General features: G+C 30.0%; 2 protein-coding genes across 2 annotated transcripts; both read right to left on the bottom strand.

Annotated features, from left to right (window-relative positions):
• Nucleotides 1–8881: 8881 nt before the first annotated feature.
• Nucleotides 8882–10442, bottom strand: LOC108336935 (E3 ubiquitin-protein ligase RHA2B). The gene has a single exon (XM_017573380.2). It carries the CDS (start codon nt 10363–10365, stop codon nt 9877–9879), a length of 489 nt encoding a protein of 162 aa, XP_017428869.1. The 5' UTR covers nt 10366–10442; the 3' UTR covers nt 8882–9876.
• A 6808-nt stretch (nt 10443–17250) lies between these two features.
• Nucleotides 17251–22035, bottom strand: LOC108322392 (uncharacterized). The gene is made up of 8 exons (XM_017554469.2): nt 21824–22035; nt 21520–21602; nt 20092–20339; nt 19692–19847; nt 19397–19553; nt 19175–19317; nt 19018–19053; nt 17251–18252 (listed from the first exon to the last, which is right to left on the bottom strand). Exons 2-8 carry the CDS (start codon nt 21590–21592, stop codon nt 17569–17571), a joined length of 1497 nt encoding a protein of 498 aa, XP_017409958.1. The 5' UTR covers nt 21593–21602; nt 21824–22035; the 3' UTR covers nt 17251–17568.
• Between the last annotated feature and the right edge of the window lie 482 nt (nt 22036–22517).

Genomic DNA, 22517 nt, shown 5'->3' with positions numbered 1-22517 from the left:
CTCCCTCAAGCGTAATCCTCCAAATATACACTCCTTCTGCGCTGGCGTGTACTCCTCCTAACAGTTTTTCTAGTACAAAGATTCTCTATCATCACCTAGTCCTTGCTTGTATTGTGTGTGAAATCTCCTTTCTGCCCTTGACCTTTTATGCATGTTACAAAGACATTGAAATGGAAAGATAACCACAATAGAGCATGTACAACACTGCCACCTATGAATTTGAAATCCAAAAATATAGTTAATTCATTCAAATATATTTAAAGTAATATAAATTTAATTAATTATATATTAAAATTTGAAAATTTAGATTGTTTTTGCCATCTAATAGAATGGAAGAAAATTACATATATTTACAATGAATTACACTTAATATTCTTTGAGATTTGAAGGGATATTTATGAAACAATGACATTGATCGGACATGATTACGCTGTTGGGAGAAAGAAAAAAACAGAGAGAAATGGATAGTTATGAAATGAAGGGATATTTACGAAGGGAGTGGAGAAAGGAAAAAAAAAAGGAAGGAAGCAGAACAAAACGATATTTTAAATTCTCAAAAACAGAGTGCTGCAATAACTCCATAATAATTTGGCCCATAGAAACATATTCTTATCATGGTTTTGGGAAACCAAACTTTAATTTAAAAATCTCAAAATGCTACAATTTAACTTCAATTTTATTAACAAACAAATTTTAAAAATTAGAAATATAAAGAAGATGTGTTTCCAAATATAATTTCTATAAAGTTTAGAAATTGATGATATAATTTGAAAATGTAGGATAATTTGATGAGCGAAATGAAAGCAATGGCTACATGGCCCCACTTTTAAACTTTTGATGACATTACACATTCAGTGGGCGTCCACACTCCGGAAATAAAACACTAAAAGCATGAAAACAAGGTGCCCCACCGACAAAAAAAAGTGTATTGTGAAAACAGACAACCAAACCCACCACCTTCAACCAAGCAACAACAACTTCACAAGTTGGTTTCACCTCCATTCTTATCCAAACCCCCTTTTATAAATTGGGTCTGAAGAAGCAAAACAAAAAACAAAACAAAACCAAACCTTTTCATCTTTCAGCAACATATACTAGGATGTCTGACATTGCTATTCTGGTGGCGGAGGAGTACGAGAGGAGGGTGAAGATTTTGAAAAAGAATGGCGGAGCTGGTGGAGAAATCGACCTGCTTTCTTCCGTTTCTGTCATGGTATCAGGACTCAAGGAAAAGAAGCAGCTTCTCCAGAGGGTTTTGGAGCCCAAGACCCAACTTGCTATGGCTGCTTCCGACAGCTTCTTCTCTGCTTAAATTCATCTTTATCTCTTATCCTTCTTTCATTCTTGCACTTCCCGTCTTTTCTTTCTTCTCCACTCTTGTACATCACCATCCTTTTCAATCCAAGCCAACGATTGTTCATTGCTGCTTCAACTTTACACAAGTTGTCTAATTTTGTTCCCAGTTTCTTTGTTTTTCCGGTGCTTAAAAACTATTATGTGATTTGCTAAAATATCTCTGTTAGTGAAGTAAAAAAATATTCTTTTTCTGTTATCGATTTCTCCTACTCTTATCCAGAAATTGTTTATAACGACGATGGATGCAGTTTCCACCGCGTAATGGATAAGAATCACGATAAACTATAGATTTCCTTCTTAAATGAATACCGACAGTGATCAACTTGCAATTGCTCCCCATTCCTCTTATTATCATCGATTTATTAAATTATCTGAATTTGGCGTCATTGATTACAGATGAATCTGTATAAATTTTTTAAATTTTTAGTCCAGATTCGATTTGTGTAAGCATTAGGTTAAATTGGATTCGGCATTTCACATACGCGTTTTGCTTGTTAAAGACTATGATTACTATATGCACCTCCATTCTAAGAACAAAAGCATTAAAATATCATTCCTTGTCGTTTATAGCCCGGTGTTTATGAAAGTATGGGCGAAAACAAAAACAGGGACCTATTTATGAATTTTCCAATCTGAAACATGTTTTTGGGATTATGAATTTCTTAAACACGATTTGAATTCAATAATCAGAAATATATATCACAAGTTCTAAAAAAGTTATTCGAAAAAACTTGAATAATCGAAAAGCATATAATGTATTCCGTACAGCTTGTTCTGAAAATTGTTTTAAAATTGTTTTTCCATAAAACTTGTTCAAGAAACTTTATGTTGAAAGTTTGTTTAAGAGATCTTGTTGTTAAAAACTTTGAGGGTGCAGTAGTAATTATGACGTGTTAGAAAGAGAAAGCCTTCTAATACAATATAGCTCCCAATCTTGGGCCCAACTTTCTTTCTTCTCGTCAGTCACAATGTTATATAAACTTACTGAAGCCCCACAATTAATAATTGTCTCCTATTTAATAATAAGAAGGTTAAATTACTTTATTTGTTAGGAAATTTTCAAATCGGTCCATTTTTTTTTAATTTGGTCTCAATTTTGAAAAATTTAATGCAATCAACTCCTTTTCATTAGTATTACATTTTCATTAGTATTACAGTAACACCATTAAAGAAGTATCACATTTACAGGAGATAAAATGATCATTTTGAAGAATGTGAGGAGGTGCTTGAAGAAATTGTAAGGGTGCAGGAAGTAAAATACAACTTTACTACTTCATTTCTTTTTCGTGATTTTAATTGATGCATCTCTAGTGATTTTATTTATTTATTTAGAGTTTCTCGTTAAACTACTATTATAAGCAAAAATAAATGAGAATCTTCTTATTTTATATATTTTTCTCTCTTAACTTACATCAGAAAACCCAATTTTCATCTCATTTGTGTATTTTTCTTATTTATATAATTTCAGAAACTAAGATCTAGAAATAGAACACAGATAAGCCCACCTCGTCTTATTCTAAACATAAATGTTTATTCAATTGCTTCCACTATTTTTTCCTATTCCCTTTCTTTTATTGCTGTGAAGATTAATGATTTTTATTCACTGATCATCGTTAATTTTGTTTCTCCTTCTCCTTTTGTAGACTGACGGAGATGGATAACCATTTAAAAAAAAAAGAGAGAGAGGAAGAAATCTAACATGCTCAAAATTTTGAACTAAGATTAACTAATATTTTTTTTGGTCTTTTATCTTGATCTTTCTTCTTGAAAGTTATGGCTATGAGTTGTTATTTTAATTTTTGAAACAGTAAAGTAATTATGATACTTAACGTGCCACTCAAGGGTTTTTACTCTTTTTAATCAATTAGTGTTCATTTCATATTTGATAATTTTGGAGAGGAAGTTGATTCTATGGTCTAATTTTAAAGACGATCAATGTCTTTAACAAAACTAGTTATAAGCTGCGTAAAGTTGTTAGTAGGTAGCTTAAACTATTAAGTCAGTTTATTATAATGTTTGGTAAAGTTATTTAAGTGAAAGTTGTTAGTGTTGCTAGCTAAAAGTTATTAACTTAACTTAATATATTATAAATGCTTGATAAAATTACTTAATTATGGTTGAAATAGATAAGTAAATTATATTATTTTGTAATTTGTTATTTATAAACCAACCGTTTCATTTATATATTCTACTTTCAGTTTATTACAAATAAACATATTATATTATGTATTTTCCTATTTAGTTTTAGGGCGATATTAAGAGTGAATTAAGATATAAATAACAAAATTCTAATGGTAACTTAAATATGTAAAAGACTCTATGATGTTTAAGTCACTAAAAAAAACTTTAAGATTTATGAGTATGAAACATTGGGTGAGTATTTGTTAGGAAATATTAGTTGTATTTATAGGATTTACATGAACTGTGGACCTATTGTTATGATTAAAATAATACTTATCTCAAGTATAATAACAGAGTAGTTAATAATAACATAATAATACCTCTTTATAAATAATAATCACAATACTAAAGTGTTAAGATTAGTTATGATATGTGGATATTGTTTCATTAGATTTAGGTTTGAGTTGCTCCAAAATGAAGATGTTTAATGAGTCTTGTTGGGTTATGTTCTTTCATATGTCTATTGGGTTGGATAAGAATACTATTCATATTAAAACTATATTAAAATAATTTCCGATTAAGTTTAGAAAGAAGTAAAAAACATCATACCGTTAAATAGATAATATAATTCATCGGGTCAACTAATATAACGATTCAAAACAACATTATAAAAACTATCATCTACCAGTATTTTAATGTTTAATGTCTAAATAATAAAATAAATATCATAAATATTATAATATTTAAAATAAATTATATAATATCAACATTAACCCTAGTTGGTGATGGCTTGTAGAGATGTAATGTTGAACACTTATTCATTATTCTGTTTGCCTATATATTTGGAATGAGGTGTAGATTTAGCACCTTTGGTACAAGTGACTTGTTGAAGGGAGTTATGTTGTTTGATGAGATATAGGTATAACTTCTTTTTTGAGGTTTCATATTCATCAGGGTTATTTACAGAATTAGTATTACAGAAAATAATATATTTTTTAAATCTTTTTCAAATGTGTGAACACAAAAATGCACATTTTCTTAGATCCTTAATAATAGGTGTGATTTTTCTTTGTCCCCATTACCTTCTCTTCATATAAAACTAAGATAACAAACTACTAGGAAATTTATCCAATTACTCATATCTAATTTGTTGACATGTGTCCCGAAATATGGTATTATGGTCATTTCATTTTTATTTTTTCCTTATTGCCCACATTACCTATTCTTAGATTGAGTATTTTATTTTCCTTTTCGAATTTGTGGAGTAATTTATCAAAGGTATCCTTGTTTTCCTTTTGGATATACCTTTGAAATCTATCTCCATATAACAACATAAAAAACATAATAGTTAGAGCTTTCAAAACGGTTCATTCGATTGGACTCGGCTCGATCCAGCATGGATTGGTCACTTAGTGAATCAGTTGAACACAATCCACTTATTAGAATTAAAAAAATAGAACATGGTCAGACCCAAAAATTTGGGTTGGTTTGTTAAAAGAATTAGCCACTTAATTAGACTTTTTTTTCTTTAATCCCAAACAAAAAATTACAATTATTTTCTTATTGAAATGTAAATAAAGTTTAATCACAATATAACCCAAAAATGATGTTAAACTCCAAATACAATCCAAAATTACAAAAATTCTTAATACAAAAAAGTATTTATGGTTTTATCAGCTATACTTTCTCTTATGCATTACTTTAGCTTAAAAATATTAAATATTATATTATCTATAATTAATTATTTAATTTTTTATATTATCAAACTCTCTATTTAAATATTATATTTATAATTACACATAATTATAATACTTAAACATATAAATCATTTTTTTAAAATATAATAATAATGAGTTAATTTTCTTAACACAAATTAATAGAAAAGAAAAACAAGGATGTATGGGTCTCATACTAGTTATTTTGTAAAGTACGTACTATTTTAAGAAACAACAACCAATTTATTATTCATAATTGTGTTTTAAAAAAATGTTCTTTTTTTATTTAAGAGGTGTCGGGTAGATATATAAATATTTGATTCAACTATATTACATATAGAAAATAACAGATGTTGAACAATAATTTTGGAAAAACAAAAATAATACACTCAAAATTTATATTTAGTTATTGACACAATTAACAAAAATAAAGAATTGGATTATTAATATTATATTTAATTTGTGTTGTTTTTATTTTTATAAGTAATTTCTATTTTATCATTTTTAAAAAATAAATCTCAGCATATCTATTTAAAGAAAATGAAGATAATAAACTATCTAAATCTAATTAAATATTAAGAGACATAATTACTTTAAAAAGAATATATGATAATCAAAGTACAAATCATGAAAAAACATATAATAATTACTTTTTTATATTTATAAAAAAAGACTTATCAGATAAAAAAAATAATATGAAATTAATATTTTAATATAAGTAGGACAATAAAAGTGATTTTTTTCTTCGTAATAAAATATAACATGTGAGAAATAAGAATAAAAATAATTGTATCGGATATAGTGTAATACCGATCAATTATTAATTGTTAACCGATCAGTCACCACCACAACAATGGTCAACCAGGCCACTATCCACTACATTAACTAAGGTCAACCAGACCGAATGGATTTTGTACTAGCATTTAAGTTTTTTGGACTAAGGGTCCAGAAGAAGATAAAATAATCAAAGGAATAATCAAGAATATCTGATTAGAGATATGATAAGCAGTTAAGATATTTATGAGTAACTAACCGATCTCCAGGTAAGGTTATTTTTTTGCTTATGAAACACTTATAAAGCGTAAGTAACTAACTGATCTCCAGGTAAGGTTATTTTTTTGCTTATGAAACACTTATAAAGCGTAAGTGGAACGTACTTGGCCTTTGGCCTGTCATTGTACTTATAAGTGTTTCATAAGCCAAAAAACAACTTTACCTGGAAATCCGGTTAGTTACTCATAAATGTCTTAACCGCTTATCATATCTTTAATCAGATCTTCAATCAAATATTTTTGATTATTTTTTTGATTGTTTTATCTTCTGCTGGACCATTGGCCTAATAATTTAAACGCTGACCCAAAATCCATTTGGCCTGTTGACCTTAGTTAATGTAGTGAATGATGGCCTGATTGACCGTTGTTGTGGTGGTGACCGATCAGTTAATAATTAATAACCGATCGGTATACCTTATATCTGATACAATAATAAATATGTTTAACTTAAAAGAAAACAAAAAAAAAAGCATGTGAAAGAGGAAAAGAAGACCATAGGTAAATTAAGAAGTAAAGAGGGAAACAATAAAAAGTATCGTAATAAATCTTTTATTCTTTATTATATTTAATTTTATATTTTATTATTTATTAACTTTCAATGACACGTTTTATAAAAAGAATTAAAAGTCTATCTAATTTACGAATTCTCGTTGTATATATAAAAAATTTAAAAGTTTGAAAGTCATGACATCTCTACATACTATGAGTTAAGTCATATATAATAAAAAGTTAGATTAACAGATGAGAAGATGGTTATAATAATATTAATTATCCTTTAATATAGACGTAGATGTCATAATTAAATCACGATGCTGCCATATTTTATAAAGAGTTATTACAACTATCTATTATAGGTTTTAGTACAATAATAAATGTTTGATCAACAATTTTATTGATTTACTTCAAGATACCATTTTAAATAGCCATACTTAATAATTTAAAAATCAACATCTTTGTACTTTTTAAACTGTTTGTCAAATCCTTGTAATTGCATCAAATTTTTGGTATTAATAGTAAGAGTCTTATAATGTACAAATAAATAAGAATAATATATAAAATGAAATTCAAGCCATAACCATCATAGTGTTTTTACCCATATAGTAATTTTCAAATAAAAAATAAATGAAAGTGGTAAAACTTTCCCTTTTCAAAAGTAGTTTATTATTTCCAATGAAAATGAATTTCAAGTTATTCGATTTAAGAAAACAATTATATTTTTGATTGTAAATTGAGATTGTTATTTTCTGACTATATAAAGTTGTATAAAAATAAAAAATTATGTTCTGTAGCAAAATTAGCATTGGTGGTCCATGCAATTTGAACGCACGTTAACGCATGACAAGTGTCCAATTTGAAGTTATGAGTTTATAACTATATATATACTTCTTTGCCCTACTCCATTCAATTTCATCACCTACCTCTCCTTCGCGTCACAAATTCAGATCTCCAAAACTAAATAAAGTATTAAAATCCTACGATATTTTAATGTTGTTAAACAAGCACACGAAGTTGTTAAACAGTTATTAATATTTGTTGATTAACAATAATAACAATTTATCGTTATTTCGATACATTTAAAGGTCAAGACAAAGAATAATTTAGAGAATTTAAAAGGAAACCCTTCTTATTCAAACACGACCAAAAGTCACACAGTGTAGAAACTAGTGTACCTAAATATCACGCGAGCATTTATAATCTTATAAAAAAGTACTCATTCTTATTTTCTCATTATCTCTACGTTTTCTTTTCTAGAAACTTCTCACTTACAAGTAAAAACAACACAATAATAATAATAATAATAATAATAATAAAAAATAGTATAAAAGTAATATACAGAAATAGAGGAAATAAGTACGTGTGTTTTGCCAACAAGGAATGAAAGTGCTTTGATATGACATATAAACTAGTTTTTAATTTATGAGTTTTTTTTTTCAAATAAAATAGAATTATTTAGTAAAATTACTCGTTTTAATAGTTTATGTTATTTTGTGAAAGAAAGTTAACTTCCTTCAACTGATTGTTTGACCAACTCAGGCATTTAGCTTATTCTAATATCCTGCTGTTATTCTAACACTTATCAGTGTTTAGATGTATATATAAGCACATATTATTTAATCAAACGCAGAAAGAGAAAATGATATAAAATGGAAGAAAGAGGTAGCTGGATGAATAAGATAGCAAATTTTAAACCTTGTATTTATGATATCCCATAAAACTATAAGACCATATAAGACCATATTTGTATCTAAATATATATTATAAATTGATTTTATCTTAGTTAAATTTTGTAAAAAAATTTGTAAAATACGACATGGAGCATGTCCTGCTAGGTCAGTGTCCGTTTGAAATTGAAAAGGCTGCAGTCTACAGCAGTCGTATGGTCCATTGAAGCTATGTTTGAAGACGGACCTAGTGTGGCCATAACCACATTTTCTACGCAGCCGAAACAGTATGAAGGAAGCACAGGGAAAGAGAAAGGACTGTGTAGTGAGTGGTCCTGGGTTGGAAATTAGGACACAATAATAAGCTATTATGCATTAAAAGCAACACTTCTGAATGAAGTCAAAAATATAAACACTACCATTCTAATTCTATATCTACTTTTGTCTGAGTTGGGGGAAGCTATATACACATACATACGTCAACTCTCTTTCTATAATTTCTATGACCTTCAAATGTTGTAGAATTGTTATGTATAAACCTTTGAAATAATGAAGTTGTCGACGGTAAAAGATAGAATGAGTGCTGACAGCTAATTCCTGTGCTCTTGCATGTGACTACCACAGCCTTGTGGGGACTCTTCCCATAATGATAAAGCTAGCTCTGTCTCACTTCTGAGAATTCTCTTCTACGTCATATGCATCAACAAATCATTTAACCTTTTCACCTACCACTTATTATTGCACCATTTCAATGTCTATCTACTCCTACTCCTACTACTACTGTTCCCTGCACTTCAACAATTTACCTCAACAGTTTACCTCTTTGAGAAACATGTAAGGTTTTTTACTCCATCTTGAGTGGAACAAACACAGTCTCCATTTTGTATTTATTTTCAGTTTATTATTATTATTATTATTATACTACACTATGAACTAAACTTGTTAGCAGTATCATGATTGATATTGGTCCAACAAGTTTTCTCACACAAGTTCTGTTACAAGGTTTTTCCTATAATGTGAAGTGTCTAATCACTACAACAACAACAACAACCATCGACCCTTTTGTTCAGAACTTTTGAAGTGCAAAGCTTTTGCTTTCTCTGTTTTGAATTGAAACACTGTCATCTCTTGAGAAAGAAAAAGAGAGGCTTTTGAAATACATCTCCATTTTGGTGTATGTCCGATGTGGACTCTGCAGCATCGAACTAAAACCGTTTCCAAAATGCACCAAACCGAAATTCAGAGTTAAACAAGGAAGACTTATGCTGATTAACAGGGAAAGTAGCTAGAGTCTATCTTTTACTATATATATATATATATATATATATAAGCTTGGATGTTGGAAAGAGGAAAAGGTACAAAAATCTAAGGATGCATGAATGAATATTGTTGTGAAGGAATGAATAGTACCGAAAAGGGGAGGAGCAGGAAGAACAAATCCCTTTGAGTGGTAGTGTATATGAAAGCAGATCAGAGATATGTGTGCCAAGTGCTACCACCCCTTAATGCAGATAAGAAAAAGATGAGTTGGTGATCATTGCCATCGTAGTCTTCTTCTTCTTCTTGTACCTGATTTTGAAGGAGGTTGTAGTTGGCGACAACATGATCTGGCAAGACCTTGTGCCTGCAAAGTGGGCAAGTAGCACAGTATTGCTGCAACCACTGGTCCAAGCAATCCTTGTGAAAAGTGTGTCTGCAGTTGAGGTTCCTGACCTTCTCCCCTTCCTGGAATTCAGAGAGACAAACTCTGCAGTCTATGTGCTCTGCCTTGAGTCTTGTGGTGTAACGAATGGCGGGGTTCTTCTCTTCGATGAAACTGAGGTATTGGGTGGTTGATATTGCAGGTGTGTTTGACTTAAGGTAGCGTATGATAAGGATAAGTTGTATTAGCATGTATGTTACAAGGACTATTGTCTTGGCGTAGAGCTCATACAAGAACTCACACACAGACCTTGTCATGGCTTCTTCTACTTCTTCCTAAGTTCCACCGCAATTTTTCTCTCTATCTGGAGAACAAAACAGCAATCAATGCACCCAGCCGCTCAATAGTTTCACTTATCCATTATAACATGCCTTCCATTTTTTTCCTACATACCCAATACTACAATTTTTTTATGCAAAAACTCTTTTAAACTAAATTCAATACTGTTTTAATTAATCAAAGATTTATTTTAATTAATGATTACAACTACTTCTCCACATCACTACTTATATTAGAATAAACTCATGTCAACTCATCTCAAACTTGATAATCAATCTTACAAGAAATTAAACCGTCTTTGGTCGAGTTATTGTGAAGTAGAACATCTAATCTCTTAATTTACTTATTTCTCTAGACAAGATGTGAAAGAAGCTCGGAGGTCCACGTAGGAATAGTGCTTCGACATAGAAGTTAGTAAGTAAAGAAAAAAATTAATATTATTACGGTAAAAATGGAGGTTGCAAAAGGGGGACAAAAACGATTTGTTCTCCCACAATATTGATGGATATATAAAGAGGAGAATTAACTAGAGATATGATACGAGTCACCTTAGGTGAGAAATTGATATTACTTTTTGGATAAGAATGAGTTTGTGGATCTTATTTTTTATAAGGTATTCAAATATCTTATCTCTATTTAACGTGAGATTTATCAATATTTGAATTTTTAACAATCTCTTTTAAAGAAGAGTTTCTTTCGTATTGGTACACCCTTTCATTGAATAAAAGCACCTTCCACCGTGAGTACTTCTTCTATGGTAATCATTTTATATCAATGTCATGCCTTTGTGGTACCAGCGATGAATCTTTCGAGAAAATGTATCGGGGAAATTCAACAATAAGACTTTCTTGAGCCAAACTCACATAAAAAAATAATCATTTTCAACTCAAAACCTTAAAACAATAGGATTAAGGGTCTTTATCGTTATATGTTACTCTATTTTTTATTTATTTAATGTTAGACTTAAACTCATACTTAAATTTCTAACTCATACCTTAAATTTTTGTATAGTTAATGATGGTTTACATATCTCTTTTAACAAAATCATGACAAAGCTGAATATAAATCCCAAAGTAAACAATAACTTATATAAAGCAATTAATCTTAATAATACTTTCTTAAAAAATTCGAATTTAAAACATTGATATCATCTACAATAACAAAAAGAAGTTCCATACAACTGTTGTTTCTTTGGTCTCAATTAAGGATTTGTTTTGGTACACCAAAACAACGCATATCTCTCAAGAATGAAGCTTTATAGTAATATACATACGTTCACCTTACTCCTTTTTGTTTATTAACCCCTTAGCAATATTTCATTTTTTCTTAAATTAGTCTAACCCAATCCTACAAAATAGGTTTGTAAAGTGAGGTTTGCATCCACTATATACTCTAAACTAGTCTTATTGCTAGTCGATGTCAGACTTCCAATACACCACTAGTCTTATTGATGGTCTATGTCGGACTTTCAATATATCGGTCCGATAATGAGTATACCCAACAAACAAAATTTTTGGTAGGATAAGTTCTAAACCATGACTCTAATATCACGTGGATTTTGAGTTAACTCAACCCCACAAAATTGGCTTGTAAGGTGAGGTTTGCACCCACTTATATACTCTATCATTAGTCAATGTGGGACTTGCAATAGTGATTATTATTTTTATCGCATGTAAATTCATGTTGGTATATCAATGGATAAGATCTCACTTTATCTTTAATTGTAGTTAAACCACCATTATTTGTTATCCATTGTAACTATAGTTATCATCTAACACTTTTGTCCAATGTGGGCTTGAAAGAGTGCAACCTTATTTGTTCTATTCCTCCTTTTATGTTTCTCCTGCTATGAATTATACAAAACAACTAAACTTGACGAACAACTTATATTGAATCGAATATGTAAAATTTTGGTTTCTTTGGTAATTATATTATTATACATCTTTCATTTAACTGTTTATCAACCTAAACATTACAATTCACTTATTTAAAATAATTTAAATATAATAAAAGTGTAATTTCAAATTGTATAGAAATATAAAATAGTAATTAAAAAAATAAAATCAAAGTTTCCTAAATTTTCAAAGATTAAGGAGTGTGTTTCGTTCTCAACTTTATCGAGTAACATTGTTAGGGTCAATTATCGTTTTTGTCTCCACAAATAGTAGGGTTGAGCAGCAATTCGGTTGGGTCGAGTTTATTAGGTCCAACCTATCCAATCCATCATAATCCATATTTAATATTTAAAATTCATTCCAACCATTTAATTCTTTGAGTTATTCGGATATGGAAAATTCCAAATACAGTTAAACATATATGAGTTTTTCAGATTTAACTTATATTAAATCAATTAATAAAAAATTAATGACTGAATTTAAAACTTTGCTTTCCTAAAAAACAAACAAAAATTGATGAGTCGAAAATAGAACAAAATTTGAAACTCCCAACTCCATACACAACAAAACAAAACTTAGAAAACTTGATCTTAACACTAAAGGTGAGAACTTTTGATGAATATCATACAACTAGAAAACTTTTGCAATTACTTACCCATGTTGAGGTTTATAGAGAAGAAATGCAAGGTATTGGATGGAAGCATGGTGAGGGAGGTTTAAGGTTTCGACAAAGAATTTGAAGTGGAGAAAGAAGAATGAAAAAGAGGGATGATTACTAGGGTTTTAACTCTTAAAAAACGAGTTGGGTTGGATATTTTCAAATACTTTTTTCTTTATTTCGTATTATCCAAATTTCTAACAAATCGACCGACCACCTATTTGTTCATTTGGCTTGGTTGGACACCGTTAGTTTAGGTTTTTTTACTCACTCCTAATAGACGATGTCAATGTTTCGATATCAAATTTGTCGAATGGTATTGTTAAAATCAATTGCATTTCGAATATTTCTCTTTTGAAACTTGAAATTCCATGTATTAAAATATTAAAAGAGAAATGTGCATTTAAAAGTATATTATTATTTTATGAATTACTTTAATAAAAAAAATAGAATATAATACAAAGTTTGTCGTATTGAAACTTCTTAGATTAATTGAAAATATTTCAGTCCAATACGTGACTTTATTACCAATAATGTGTTGTGGGATGCGCAGACACACCAGTCTAATAAATTCCTACATATGCTAAAATTTTATGATATAAATTGAAATGCCAAGTTGCCATGGAACCTGTCTTTCTTCTATTTTTTAGAATATATTTTCTATCTGATGGTTCAAACCAAACTTAACGTAAAACAAATGAGGCAATTATAATAAAACAAGGTGCTTCTTTGGATTCCAAACATGTGTAAACTTGCTATCAAGCATTGCTAGAGCTTTCTCCCGTGCCTATGATCAGCACAAAATTTTCAAACTAAGACATGGATTTTCTTCTGAATTTCTTCTTAAATTTCATTTTAAAATATAGATTTTAAGTTTAACTCAATGTTATAAAATTAATTTAAAATGTATAAATTTGTTTTATGTTTAGTTGATGTAGAATTTTCAACATTTTATAGGATTAAATCATTAGTATCCAAAATCATACAAAAGCGGATAAAAGGTTTGGAAGAGAGAATCGTAATCAATGCAATTGCAAACTTATCATGGTAACATGGTGCACGTAGGACAAATTTGGTGATTAGGGTTGCAAAAAAGGTTAGATGATGATGATGACGGCTTCCAATAATATCGTAAGAGTTTTAAAGTGTGACGTTGATTTGTGAACTGCTGGTTTTATTTATATCTCTTCCCCTAGTTTTTGTTATTTTGTTCATCACAATTTTACACACCTTAAATTTAATGAGATACATTAGAGATATTATTCAGTTTGGAATATAGTATTTTTGTCACAGTTTTATTTCTAGAAAACGTCTCAGATAATTGAGAAAAAGAAAATTATACTTATCTTTAATAATAGAGGACCATTGGATATATAGGGAAAAAATTATAACCCCTTATAAAATAGAAAATATGAAAATTTCTACTCTGTAAAAAAGTTGTAATGCCTTACAATCATAATATACATACATATATATATATATATATATATATATATATATATATATATATATTTCAAGTTAATTAACAATCAATAAAGATATATGAGTAAAGTTTTTTTAGTATTATTTTTTGACTTAATTGTACTGCTCTTAATATATTTATAAAAATTGATAAATTGTAACTTTTTATTTATTTATGAATATGAATCTTAACCAAATTATAAATCAATGATTTAGTTTATTTGGAATTTTATATTAAATTAAAACTAAATTGAATCAAACTATATTAATTTGTATATTTAATTTGGATAACCTTAAAGAAAAATTAAAGTAAACTGATAAACAGGCCTAATGGTTATTAGGTATTACTAAATAGCAATATTTAACAGGAGGAACTAAAGATGAAGAATATGAACGAGGAATAAGACTTGTCAAAATGTATTGAATGTAAATTTTTTGAAGGATAAAAGACTGAGAGTGATTAAAAATTTTAAAAATTGGAAATGAATTTTATGAAAAAACAAAAAACTACAATCATGGTTTAAAAGAAATTATATGATGAAACTGATTGATGACATAATAACTTATTATACCATTATTTAGCATATTGACATAAAATCGAATATATCAACAGAACAACTATACATGCCGACAAATTTTATTTAAGGACTAAAAGTGAATTAAAACAGAATTTAAGGTTTAAAACATAGAATACCCTAACGGAATTTATTTCATCAAGTCAAACTATAAACTTCTATAATATTTAGTTTTTATTTTCAAACTTTTTATGAAAACAAAGTATTATATTTACCTTATACATAAATTCTAAAACTTGACTTAGTTTTTATATCATAATTTTTATAAATGATGTAAAAAAAAATTATGTTGTGAAACGGTAAAAAATTGTCATATATATTTGTTATCATTATCTTTAAAATATCATAAAAAAGATTTATTTTGTAATATCCATTAATATAGTAAAATTATTAACCAAAACATTATAAATATGATAATCATTAAGTAAAAAAAGACTAGTATATAACTACTAATATAATCAAAGTTTGTCAAAAAGAAGAAGATTCTTAAAACTATATCGCTGCATGACTCTTGTCCTACACCCAATCACACAAATCAAAAATAGTACAAGCATACAATTAGCAATTACAAGGTATCTATCAGTTAAAAATAATGCAATTAGTTTTCCAAAGACAAACCAATTGCTCAAGAATCCTAAAAAGACTTTCAGACGCACAGGAAGCTCTACCTATCCCTGTGAACAACACAAACACAATCAGAACACATTATTAAGATTATTGATCAGCAGGAACTCTTATAGAAGACTCGAACACTACATGTGAGCCAAGATGGTCAACATACACTGAAAGAACTTACAGACTAATAAAAGGGACAAAAAATCAACTTACTCTATTGAAAAATTGATCAGAAGTGAAGAACTTGTCGCAAAGATAATACTAGCAGTTTTTAGTCTTCCAACAAATAACAAACTGTGAAAAAATCTACACAAAAAAAAAACTCTAAAAAAAAGTTTTTAGAGAAATAGTTTGATTTTAAAATAATGTCATTCTAGGAATTATACTTATATTTTAAACTTTTATAATTAAAATAACCAGAGTCTTATATTTTAAACATACTATATATTTTAGTGAGAATGTAAAATTTTTTCCCATTCACCGTGAAAATAAAGTGAATGGATAAAATTATTTACCACTTCCATTTTATTTATTTCTATTTATTGTTCATCAACATTTTGGATTTATAATTTATAACGTTTTGATCAATTCAGGAGAGGACCTAAATATACAAAAAAAAAGATTGTAACATGGTGACGCTAATATATTAGTTACTGACATTTATTAATAAAAAAAGTTATTGTTATTATTATTATTATTTATTGAAAAATACACACTTCGTATAGATGTTATCTTTTCTTATTGAATCTTCAGTCGTCATTTTATAATTTCTAATAAACTATAACTAAAAATATTAGAAAAATGTATTAAAAGGTATGTTACTATTTTTCCTCTTGCTTAGATTCTTTCTATTGCAATGGCTTGATTCCATTTCATTTATCCATCTTTTCTGACTGAGTTGCTGCTGACTTGCGTGTACGTTCAACAGCATTACTTTCAACCAATGTTGTACAGACACATTCTGGATTTAGCATTTCAATTTTGGTAGATCCCTTAATTGTGATTGAGGAACATCACCTTCCAATCTGTATTTTGACTTGGTCTCAATTCTTCCATTTTATCCGAATTTCATAATACAATGATGATGCATCATCAGACACCATATTCCTTAATTCATAAAAATTTATCACAGTACAGACAAATATGTAAGAAAATTTACTAATCAATTTCCTTTCTCTAAAAGATTGGAAATAAATTCACCTTTAAATATCTTTAAATCCCTTTTAAAAAAATTAATCACATTAAACAACGAAAAGCACTTCTTATAAGTATATGTGTAGCCCACAAACGCTATTGTCAATTTTATTCATAATTCAAAATTTCAAAGTAAATCGTAAACTAGTGTGTGCGTTGGTTTAGTAATTCTTGTAATTGCTAAGTGTTGGAACTTCAACAATCAAACACAATGAAGATTCATACTACTGAACCTTACCGTGCATGATAATCTGCCCCTTACGAAATGTTTGGCGAAACTTCAATGATCAACATATAGCCTCCGAGTGCCATCCTTCCAAATCAACAGCACAGCATAGGGGAGAGGCATAAGCAATATTGCTATGTTCCTATAGCCAACGGATATAAAATTGTGAAAGTTGCTCCAATCAACCAAACACAAAATTATATGCGGCAGATGGGAAAGACACTGCCTCAGTTTCCTTTATCTAATATAATCCAATAATTATTTAATCAACTAAGTATATATAGTACAGATACATTATCGTCAAAAAATTTCTGTCAAAATATGCTGAGCAAAAACCACTACCTTTGCTCTAGAGAACTTACTGCACAGTCAGTCTAAAACGAATTTGTTTAAAGCATTTAGTATCTTGACAATTGATACTTTCCTTTTACATCCCAGGGACCAGGGTGCTAGCCTGGCTTCCATGTATTGTGCCAACTCAACCCCAGCGACCATACCATAGGGCTTGTTTTAAACAGTTCATTTTGACTAAAATCAAACTACTGCATGCAGGGGTATCATATAGAATGCTGATGATTTCCATAGTACACCATTCCCGGCGGTTGAAGTGGTCGAAAACTAGGAGGTGCTGGGGCTTGCTGAGTCAATTTTATTGGTTGATGTGGAGCTATCGGTGCTGGCTGCTGCTGACTTATTTGCATTGTCTGATGGGTCAGAGGCACCATTGGACCCACCATATGAGGTGGGGGTGGTCCCAGTGGTAGAGGAGGGACGCCACCATAACCATATGGAGAAATAACCCCTCCAGTTGATTGCAAATAATGGTGGGAGGATGAATTGCCAAGCAATTGATATTGACTCTGTGAAGTGGCGGTTGGATTCTGCAAGGTGGGTTGAGGTACCATAGCCGGTGGATATGAATGATTTGATGTGGCAATTAACTGTTGTGAAGACATAAAAACATTTGGATCTGATATAGGTATTGACTTCTCAGGTTTTGACATGGACTCTTCTGCTGCAAATGAAGAGAGAACAGAAGTCATGATAAACTGAGATGATGAAGAAGCAGCTAGCTTATCTGCAACCTCAGCTGCAATTGCTGCGGCTGACTTTTTAGTCGCTGGTTCCGATTTTATATTCACATCAGTAACAGAAGACGTTGCAGTTGAAGCTTTATATGAAGAATCTTCATCAAGTCGCTTCCGCATGTTGCTAGCCTCTTCTACTTGTGCTTGTGCTACCTCCATACCATCAAATTCAAATTCGTTAGCAACATAAGCAGCAAAAGCCTGTCAAAGTTCCTGAACGAAAGCGTAATAACACATACATATAATATAATGGCCTGTAATGCTCAGCAGGAACTTAGTTATTTCGAATTTGTGAGATAGAGCACTAAGTTGTTTCTATTTCAAAACTCAGTTTATTAAATCAAACGCCTTTGAGGTTCCTAAAAGGTATGTCATACACTCGCTACGTTCAGAAAGGGTTAAATATTTTTTGTCCTTCGAAGATTTCATATTTCGAATTTTAGCTTCTATAAAAATTTATCGATATTTGATCCTTCAATCATTTTCCCTCATCAATTTCAGTCTCAGGGAGGTACTAAAATGGACAAACAAAATTTAGAGATTAAAATCAGAAATCTAAACCTTTCAGAAATAACACCGAATTCTCCACTCTCCTTACCAGTTTACATACGTTCCCAGACACATATACTACTTTAAAAAGAACAGTAGAGTTTGCGTACACCATGTACACCTTGAGGAAGGAGGGTCTAATTTATTCTCTATTACGACTAAAAACACTATTCATTAACGTTTTACAAACTATACCATAATATGGTCCAATTACCTTTTATAGATATATACTAAGAAGAGACACATAAGAAAGGTAATTAAATAATGGAAAACCTAGATACACGAAAAACATATATCACATTTTCATCTCATAAGAAACTACTCAAAATAGGACAGTCTTCTGATAAAAAGAATCACAATAATGAATACCTGAATCTGTGTCCGAACATTCTCCAGCTCGGATTCCTGATACATAAAACACAACTAATTAAAAGATAGCATTGGAACTCAAATATCAAACAGAAACCTAATAAATGCTGAACTTTAAATATAAAATCTTATTGAGCACATAGAAACAAATACTTGCCTGCTCAAGCAAAGCTTCCTTTAACTGCGTTACAAGTTCTGCTCTACTTGCTTCAACTACTTTGAGATTTTCTATGCATTTTTTCAAAATATTTTCTTCCTCCACCAATTCCTTAGACAAAGTTTTTCGCTTAGGATCCTTTACTGAAAAAGAAAAAAGAAAGAAGTATAAGAATCCTATTTCCAAAAATCATGCGTTAATTTCTTTATAGTGATAGCTTACCAATAGAACATGCAATATCAACATTTTTTTCCATCTTCCTCACACGTTGAACAGCTGACTTGCATTTACTCATCTCTAAATCTTCATTGGAATGTTCATTAAGCACTGTATGGAAAGCTGAGACTATTTTTTCTGCTGTACCTCCAATGGACAATTTCTGGATTACATAAAATTCATATGGTTAGCGGTTCAAGAAGAATTGCAAACTGTTCTGAAGGGTGCAATAATTTAAAAAGCATAGAAATGTCCGAGAATAACATTGGGGAGAGAAGAGGCACAAAGGCTCCCATCTCACCGTTTTAATGGAACGAGAATCCTTTTTCACGATTCTGACAGATCGGGATCGCTTTTTGTTGAATTCCAACTGTGGAGGTGCTTCTTCTCCAAATATAGATTTTTTAAGGATCTTAGTATTAGATTCAAACACTTTCCTCTCTTCCCATATATTAACCTGAAGTAAGGTAAGCACCGAGTTAGATCAAACTGCCTACATTGAAATCAAATATCATGGTATGCAAATCATTTCTCAACATTTATATGCCATAGGTATCAGTTCTTGCATGAAGAAAGAAGTCTGCAACAACTTCATATTCAAATCCCAAACCATTCAAAAGCCTCTTTTACCACATTTCTAAGGAATGATTTGAATAGTTGTATTCACTTGTAAAAGCTTTAGACCGTGGAAAATGGCTTACCAGTCTAGATGCTGCATGCTTTTCTTGATCATCACCTTTCTCAAAAACATCCTTAAGTGCTGCGGGAAGAACTTCCCAAAACTCGGTCACAAACTCATCTCCTTTACATTTGCTGTTCTGAATAATATCATTTGCAAGATACAGAAGGGGGACTCGATGAACCTTTTCTGAATTTTGAAATTGCTTATTCCATGTTTCCACTACCAGCTTTGCCTCGCTCCAGTGAAATATACACCAATGTGATAACGCTATTAAAAAAGTTAAAGATAGCAAAGCATATATGGCACAAACAACCAATCCATGCACTTCAAAAGATCAACTTAGTAGTAGACAGTAATATTTAGTGTTTAATGGTTTGCACTGAGAGCACAAAACAATTTTACATCGTTATCCAATCACAAATAACCATTCAACTAACTTTTAAGGTAATTATAGTAAAAGTTAACAAAACTAGGCTGCCAGAGCACTAGGCAAATCCTTAATAAGGTCGACATTGCTATGGTCAATAATGGGTTTAGGGTCTTAAAATATATATGCAAAATTAAAATAGATGACAGAAGGATGGCAGTAAAAAGTTCAAGATCCAATTCTCTATGCGCCTAAAAGCAGAAAGAGTTATGTATAAAGCAAAATTGTGCACTTTATTATTAACATAAACCAAAGAAACAACGGATAAACTTGCAGAATTAGAGCCTTAGCATAAAGTCAAATTTACATGGGCATTAATTTATTCATCTCCTCAATATATGGATCACATGAAACACACACATCTGCGTTTAAATACTACTTTGATACCTTTAGCATGATTGAAACAGACAGCCCACTAAGTTCCTTTCAGTACAACATGTTACTTCACAGATAAAAGCTCTCCTTGTAGTTGCATAGAAAGTCTAGTTCTACCTCAACACATGACAACTTTTATGTTTGCACATTGCTTATCCAAAAAACAATAATAACTTTCTTAAAATTTCACAAAGACATAATTGGAAAGATATTCAAGCCATTCAAACGCCAAAAAGAATCAACAACATACAAATCTAGGGCAACAATTCATATGCCCTTCACAGAATCATCAATCAAAAGTCATAATTCAATAGTTTTCTGCTTCTTCCCACATAAACTGAAAATATTGACCAGCTCACAATTACCATGATACCTAAAGATATAATGGCACCTTTAAAAACAAACATGTAATTCCATTACACCAAAAGCTATCTATGCAGAGACCAATTCCCAATTTAACACGCCAAAAGCATCTCAACTACATCACGCTGTCCATTCATGAATGACATTCTTCCTCTCAACAGAAACACTTCTAACCCGTAACCACCAGTATATGCCCCAATTCGGCGAAGTAATTATAACAAGTAAGCACATTTATTCGATAAAACAAAGTGATAAACATTTTTTTCTATAAAAGAAGGATACTTTCAATGCACTTCTGGCTTCTATTGAGCTTGGACAGCTTGTCCGCGAGTATATCGGAGAAGACTTTACTCATACCAGCAAACCTGCGCGAGAAATTTGATGGGTGAAACCGTAAGAGCCAGTAGAACAAATTGATGAAAGGAAAATGCAAGAATTTGTTAGAAAAGTAAAACCCTAGAACCTAATGAAAAGATAAAGAAAGAAAGAGGGAAGGTAGTTGAGAAGCAAGAGAGTGAATGCGGATAATTAACGAAAAGCATAGAATGAAGGAGAGAATAGGAAATTGAAGAAGCAGCGGCAATACCAAATGTTGAAAAAGAGCGAAATACGACTGCGTTTTGGGGGGAGAAGGAATGTGTATGAAGAAAAGAAAGAGAAAGAAAGATGTTTGTGAATGTTATAGAAGAAAAGGAGAGAAGAGGAATGAAGGAGAGCAGCAGTAGTTAAAGTTGAAGGTTTGGGATTTCGTTTGTCCAATTGCCGCAAACTCTGTCACTTTGTCTACAATCTCCACACACATGTCATCGACATTTGTTTTCTAGGTTTGCTAATATTCCTTTTATCCATTTTTCAAATTATATATATATAATTCATAATTCTTCTATTTTTTAAAAATTTAATCTTTAAATATTGATGAATTTAAATGTATGGTATTTTTTCTTTACAAGATGAAATTTTAACTATTCATTATTTCGTTTAGCTTTCATGAAAAAAAAAATGATAATTGTACATTATGATAAAGTGTATATATATAATTATTTATAATTTTATTTATAAACTAGTGTAGTTCAATCTTTAACTTACCAGTTCAAGTCTTAAGAAAATAATAGAAGTATATATATATATATATATATATATATATATATATATATATATATATATATATATATATATATATATATATATATATATATATATATATGTCATCTAAAATTATGACAAATGCTTAAGAAAATATGAGTTCAAAATGACATAAAATGTTTTTTTTTATGTATCTT

The sequence above is a fragment of the Vigna angularis genome, chromosome 1 (genome assembly GCF_016808095.1).
Source record: "Vigna angularis cultivar LongXiaoDou No.4 chromosome 1, ASM1680809v1, whole genome shotgun sequence".
Classification (NCBI taxonomy): domain Eukaryota; kingdom Viridiplantae; phylum Streptophyta; class Magnoliopsida; order Fabales; family Fabaceae; genus Vigna; species Vigna angularis.
Note: the sequence above shows the minus strand (reverse complement) of the source record. Positions and strands in the feature narration are given on the sequence as shown.